The 7112-nt window shown below is 38.5% G+C and overlaps 1 protein-coding gene across 1 annotated transcript; it reads left to right on the top strand.

Moving 5' to 3' along the window:
- The first annotated feature begins 4253 nt into the window (after positions 1-4253).
- Positions 4254-6612, top strand: LOC129274462 (transmembrane protein 198-like). The gene is made up of 3 exons (XM_064108915.1): positions 4254-4305; positions 5469-6032; positions 6599-6612. Exons 1-3 carry the CDS (start codon positions 4254-4256, stop codon positions 6610-6612), a joined length of 630 nt encoding a protein of 209 aa, XP_063964985.1.
- The last annotated feature ends 500 nt before the right edge of the window (positions 6613-7112 follow it).

Here is a 7112-nt window from a genome sequence, read left to right as displayed (position 1 = left end):
ACTACATCGCGAGGTGGTTTTCTGAACCGGTTTGGAAGATCGCTTCCAAGACTGCTTCGACCGTTCTCATTACATGTTAAACTACATGTAGTTTTCACTGAACTAGTGTTAGGGCGGTATTATGAGAACGGGGTCATAGTTTTGCATCACAAAATACTTGGACAGTCACTTTAGCACTTTAGAGGTGCAAACAATTCTGAGACACACCCAATTTCCTTTAAAGTCACATACCACATTCATGTACATCAGTACATGTATCATCCCAATCATTTGTAAAAATTTAATCTGTTTGTACACTGTAATTTATACATCTTGTTTGTGTTGAGAAAACTTAAAGAAAAATCACATTGAATATGCAGTACCCTGATTCTTGAAAAGGTGTGTTTATATCAAATGCTTATCAATAAACATTAATATTGCAAGTGATCATTCACACAAGACAGTATTGTTACATTGGAAATCTTTGTCAGTGCAGTTTTCATAGAAGAATTTATCCAGTCGACTGATAATGTTTGATGGTCTGAATGAGGGTAATGTGCATTGTACAAGTTGAATTCTGAGTGCATTGACGTGACCCTAGAGATGTGGAGTACATGGACATCTTGAGAAACGAAGAAGACTGGCATGAAAACACTTGAAAGATCGCTTGACCTGCATTCATTATTGATGGGAGGTCGACATCCATTGGGGAATGGTATTTGGAGACCTCTTCTTCTCCTCATTCACAGCATTGAATGTCAAATAAAGAGATGCTCTATCTCATCTGTAACTTTCTTAGGGTGTGTTTAATTTCGGTTTCCAAATTTAAACGGCAACATGAATCGATTGAAAACGTGATTACAAAACGCAGATATAATAAGAAACAAAGGGTGTGTTCAATGTCCTCCTTTACCGGTTGTAAAAGTTGTCTTTCAAATCATGATTCAGAGGAAAATTCAAACATAGAAAAAGATGCGTTTGTATTAAAACGCGATCAGCTCAGATTTTACGACCTTCAGCATCGTGAATGCGACATTGAACATGAGTTTTGAAATGTCTTTGAATTTGCTTCCGCCGTAGAAGCCTACACAAACAGGTGCCAGAATTGACCTTTCTTGTGATTGGGTCAAACTGCGCACTAAAGCCGCACTAACGAAAGCGGGAAATGTATACACGATTGACAAGTAATCAGCTTTTTATTTTCGACGCTGAACAGTGCACTGCTTCTCGTGTTTGTGTTCTGTATTTTTTAATTGAGTTTTCAATTATGATTCATGTTGCTGTTTAAATTTGAAAAGCGACATTGAACACACCCTCTAGAGTCTTTCCTTTGACGCCTATGAATGAACTTGATAAAGGGAACTTCCAAAACATGACAGGGGGGGCAGAAGACACAGAGAAAAATCAATCTGCACATGCTCAGTCTGAGATTTCAACAAAAAGATATCTAGGCCTGTGGTCTAAAAATTGAGAGGTTGGAAGTGGGTCAACATCCTTTGCAAGGCTGAGGAGTGGCAGCGTTCTTTAGTGTTAATGGTGGAAAAGGCTGTCATCCCTTTCCACCCTTTTCGCCTTTTGTAATTTCACAGGTTTACATGTTCTCAATTACATGTAGCAGGTCACCTGCCCCACTAGATCTACAGATTTTGCTTGTTTCGCTATTTTTCTTATTTATTTTTTTTAAAATGAAGAAAAATATTGAAACTTTTATATACATCATGGGCATCTATTAAAATGATGCCTTAAGTCTAGAGCCCAGTTACCACAAGGAAGGGTTTGAAGATTGGAGTAATACAGAACCCAAGTGAACTTACCCTGTAAACACCTTCCCCAAATGGATGTGGTAATTTGGTAATTGCTCAGTTCAAATTGGCTATTGTGTTCAAAGGCTGTTGCTTCTGTTGTTTGCAGACCAGCCAATTTATTATAGTGTAAAGATGTTTGAGGGTAATTTATTGGGTTTCAAATAATTGAAATTTGGGTCGCTTTTTATCTGCAGGTAAAAAGTATTTTTAAAGGGCCATTGAAAGTATAAACCTTCCATCAAAATGTCCAAGAAACTTGGGGTCAACACATCGGGGGATCTCAAATTATTTCCCTGTATTTTAAAGCCAAGTGAGAGAGGTTTTGATATAGTGTTGCTTGTCATGTCTCTTCACTTCTTTTTATGGCAGAATTACTCAAATCATTGATTATAAATGAATTCTGTTTTTCAATAATGAAAATAAATACCTTTCTCCCATTTCATAGCTCCACTGCCTATCCTAGTCGCTTTGACCTAATTAATCTCTTTTAGTCTTTTTCTCCTCCCCCCTTCATATTTCTGTTTCTACATCTGCCTTGTATTTTTTTTTTCCCAAATGTTTTCACTTTATTTCCTTTCCCATGTGAGCCTGTATCATTGTATCTTATCTCCTGTATTGTTAAAAGAAATCTTCGATCATATCCTTTCTTGAATTAGCTTATATATGGATGGATGACAGACTGACAGTACACCCCCTCAGATCTCCACCCATCCCATCCCCCCAAATAGCAATCTATTCAGTTTCGATGAAGTTTTGCTCATGAATCGTCCATTCTCTTTCCGATAGAACTCATGTTACTATCCTTCGAAGAATCGAAGCCAAATCGAATCGCTGAAGTCAAGTTTAAAAAAGAAATGTCCCTTAAGGTTTTACAGTCCTTGTGGTAAGAGGCAATTTCATCAGAAACGAACAATTGAATTACTCCTCCATTAGCAAGACGATGGCAATTTTTCTTGTGTTACATGGGAACCGTAATTGAATGAAAGATACCCTAGACTATTCGATTGGAATGTTCTATTCTGGTGGAAACCCGGGAGGGATGCCTATATTTCACATTGGATGCGTAATGGGCATCTAAAAGGATGCCTTTTGTGACATCGTCCAAGTTTCTGAAAGATTAGAAATGTGAGTATTAAACATGGACTTTATCCCAAGTGATTGATTAAATGTCTTTCAGGTATGAAAGAGAAAATGTAAAGACATCAGGAAATTGCTGTGCACTGCAGATGAAAGCGTCATGGTTTAGCAGCTCTGTCTCTCACCCTGTAATCAGAAGGTTGCGTGTTTGAATCCCACTGTGGCCTACATGTTGCTAGCGTCCTTTGACAAGGCCTCAATCCACACTCTGCCCAGGTGTGAAATGGATACTCCGTAGGATGCATGTTGATAGCCCACATGTAGTACATTTAGCAATTGATTCGTGAGTGAAACTCATGTTGGTATGCTCTCTAGGGAGTAGAGAAAGTGTACATGTATACTTACCAGGATCCAATGACCGAGTAATTTAGCTGTATAACTCAGAGATGCGGTTAAATAATGCACTTTATTTATTAAAGGGGAAAATCATTATTAAAAGCTTTAAGGATACCTGTATCAATAGTGTTCTAATGAATATAAACTACCATGTCATGTGAAATAAATAAAGGCCGGAGAATGAACACTCATTGGTTGCCTAGTGTACATGTATGTAAATGTCCCCAAGTCTGAGCAGTCCCCCTTGTCTGCGCACACGCGTATCTGCGTAATTCTAAATAAAAAAAAGAGGATACGGGACGACCACAAACTTTACACACGTATGCAATACCTACAAAGATATTCATTAAAAATTCTGACCAATGTGGTGGGAAAATAATGAATATCGGGCATTCCATGCGACGGCCTCAAAATGCATGCAGCCTTTCTCATCAAAATCCCTGAATCATGTGTGAAGTGAATGTGTGCGCAGACATGGGGGACCTGTTTTGGTTCAATCTGGAAATGACTGACTGAGGGTTTTTTTCCAAGAAAAACATATATTTCTTTCAAATTTTTATGAGATTTTTGGCACACTTACTCATACACATGTAGGGAACATTATCAACTGAAAATTTTTGTGATATATAAAAAGAAATTCAGATGAATTTTAACTTGAATTGTTAGGTGCGCAGACATGGGGCCCCCTTCACATTATCATTGTCTTTGGTAGGTCTGTACAGTAAGTACCCTCAGCATAGTTTACACTACACATCACATCTTGATACCACCTATCCTTACCAGCTTCCCCCTCCCTATAGCCCCTCTCTTCCTATCCGATTAACCTTGGCATCTGGCCATCCCACATCCTTATGTGGTGATGTTGCTATGTGAGGCATGTACATGTATGAAGTAAGGCCCGTCGCCATGTCTCTCATCTCATGTTGGTGACAAGAGTGTGGAAGACAAGTCAATGGACTGGTCATAGGGCAGATATGACATGAAATGTCAATCATAATGGAGCAGGGGAAAGAGGAAGACTTGGGGGGTTACAGTATCCATCCTCAAAGTGTGTGTTACACATCTTTTTGTACTCTGATATCCTACATGGCTTACAAAGGCCTACATGTGTGTTCAAGTTCCTGTTCGTCTTTATTCATCCATATTGGAAATTTGTTTTGTTCACAACTTCAAGTCAATAAACATTGAAATACCATATTAAACATATGAAGTCATTATTATATTTATAAGAATTATATACAGTATGTTGTATAATTAGTTGCAAGTATTTGTTCTCACAATTGTAACTACATGTGTGACAAATTGATTTACTTTTTGTTGCAAAGAGCAGGCTACCAATCAGGTGCAAATTTGCAATTAAATGCCAGACTTGTGATTAATTTTAGACCTAAACTTGGCCTGCAATTGATTGAAAGTTTCCTTGAAACACCCCATCAGACAGACATCTATAGACAGATGATATGATGATGACACTCGTGTTGACTTACAGTCATAGCCCGATGATAAACATATTGCATACTTGGTAGCTCAACAATGCAGATCATATGATGTCAGACTGTAATGGGATATGATAAGAATGGTATCAAATGGAAATGATCTGATATCAAACTATTTTTTTTCTTTGTTTGAGTATGATTGTAAGGCTATTTAAAAAGCGTAGATGTAATTTGTTATTAATATTATTATTAGTGTTTTTATTTATTTATTTTTTTTTTTTTTTTTTTTTTTTTTCATTTATTTATTTATCTTTTTTTTTTTGCCTTTCCAAAACAGAGAGAATACAGAAATACATATATATTAGGGAAAAAATTATGAGAACAATATACGATAGGGGAAATAAGACAGACTACATGTATGTATACATGTAGATATGAGAGTTGAGACACTGCGTGGGTTTGGAAAAGGTAGTCAACAGTAAACTAGCCTGCAGGTCTATGTGTACCTCATATCTTTGAGGAGCTGCTGTAAATATAGATTGCTTCAAAGAATATATAAATATTGAAAGAGCCTATAGAAGGGAAAATACCAGAAAATGACTATGGAATTGAATTTACTCACATCTAGCAATGCAGAGATTCATGAAAGCAAATGTTTCCTGTACATGTATGAAGAAACCATTTACAATACAGCCATTATAATGTTGGGTTTTTCTATGGTCGTTTTGATCCCTGCTGATTATTGATGTTTTTTTCTTCTCTCAATTTTTTTCAGGTTACCGATGTTTCAAGGCAGTCATGTTCCTTGTAGGTTTCATCCTCGCCTCCGTCGTGTCATTCCTCATCTGTCAAGAGCAGAGTTCTCTAGCGACAGGGGCCAATGCAGGCATCGCCCTGGCCATCGGCCTCCTCTGCGGCCTCATCACGATGCTCATCCAGATTGTCGGCCTCTTCATGACGGGAGTCCACATGGGTCTCTTCTCCGCCATCATCGTCCTCATCATCATCGAGCAGTTCGTCCACATGGATGTCCTTCTCGTCCCGATCGGCATCACCTTCGGTCTGGGTATCATCTTCGGACTCATCACCCTCAAATTCCAGAGAACTTTTGTGATCCTTGCCACCTCGCTCATCGGTGGCGCGATCGTCGCCACATGCACAGACTATTACCTTGAACTGTTCCGTATGGTGAACTATGTCTATGACCGGTTTAGATTGCAGGTCTCACTGGAGCCATGTTGGTATAGCTGGCTTATACTGGCATTATGGCCGTTTGTTTCGTTAGTTGGCATAATCATCCAATATAAAGTCACTGCCAAAGGATTTAACCATAAACAAGGTAGGTGGAAAATACTTCCTATTTTTCTTTAAAGATACATTACGTCCTTTCTCTATTCTGCATTTCAGGTTTCAAGGCCATGTTGCATATTAAACCATTATTGCAACTTTTCCATCCAGAAGTGACCACCAAGGCTCAAAAGCCAATCGAAAATAAGGAATTCCCACATGGTCATGAACACACTTGTCAGAAATTTTATCTGACGAGCCCTGATTTATTTGACAGTTACCGTAGGTACCGTGCTCCTGAACCAATCAAAATCAAGGAAAGCTGTCAGATCTGACAACGTGTCGGACGCAAATGTTGATGAAACGCTGCCCTGAAAATTGCCATTGGATGGCAGAATTACAATAACAGTAACTTGTATTTGCATACGTGTAGCGTGATCAGCCTGTCTTGTGCTATTTAATTGATTGATAATCTAATCAGGACATTGGGATAAGCAAAAAAAAAGCCAAATGTAGAGGCAAAATGAATTCTTAGTCTGTCAAATCTTTTTTTTTTTTTTTCTTTTTTTTTATTCTAGTTTTTCAAATCTTAATGACCTCTTCCAAATCCCTGTCCAGTGCAGAACTCCTGAGGGTGTTCTTCGCAACACTATACATTCTAAAATGTGCTACATTGTTTATACTTTTGAGGGGTATTGACTTTTCTTCTGTGGTTTTTTATCGGTAAGGTGAATGACTTGAATAGCACACAAACGAGATTCAGCAAAAGGCTTCTTGAACATAAAATGCGTATACACACAGGAAACGAGAGGGAGCACAGCATTGAAATGAAAGCCCCTGGTTCTTAATGCAATACTGTCCTTAGAAATCTGCTTCCTCTTAAAAAAAAAACCACAAGATGCCAACGTCGTCGGGAAGCAGTCCTGAAGATGGGCAGGGAGGAGTGACACCGCCCTCGTGTGGTGGCGAACAGGAAGCCACAGGCGATGTTATCTTGGCCACGGTGGCGTAAGATTAGCGACGGACAGGAATGCAGGTTCAAGAGACTTCAGAAAAAAAGTAGAGCTTCTTGTGGTTGATTGTGTGGGGAGATTAAAAGAGGTTTTGACAGCTTCATCTAATGTTGAGGATT

Source organism: Lytechinus pictus, chromosome 13 (assembly GCF_037042905.1).
Source record: "Lytechinus pictus isolate F3 Inbred chromosome 13, Lp3.0, whole genome shotgun sequence".
Taxonomy (NCBI): domain Eukaryota; kingdom Metazoa; phylum Echinodermata; class Echinoidea; order Temnopleuroida; family Toxopneustidae; genus Lytechinus; species Lytechinus pictus.
Note: the sequence above shows the minus strand (reverse complement) of the source record. Positions and strands in the feature narration are given on the sequence as shown.

What these genes read in the sequence shown, in the direction of transcription:
- LOC129274462 (XM_064108915.1), top strand. Translation starts at nt 4,254, where the DNA reads ATGGAGCAGGGGAAAGAGGAAGACTTGGGGGGTTACAGTATCCATCCT. An exon ending in TTACAGTATCCATCCTCAAA is followed by an intron (nt 4,306 to 5,468) that starts GTGTGTGTTACA and finishes AATTTTTTTCAG; the next exon opens with GTTACCGATGTTTCAAGGCA.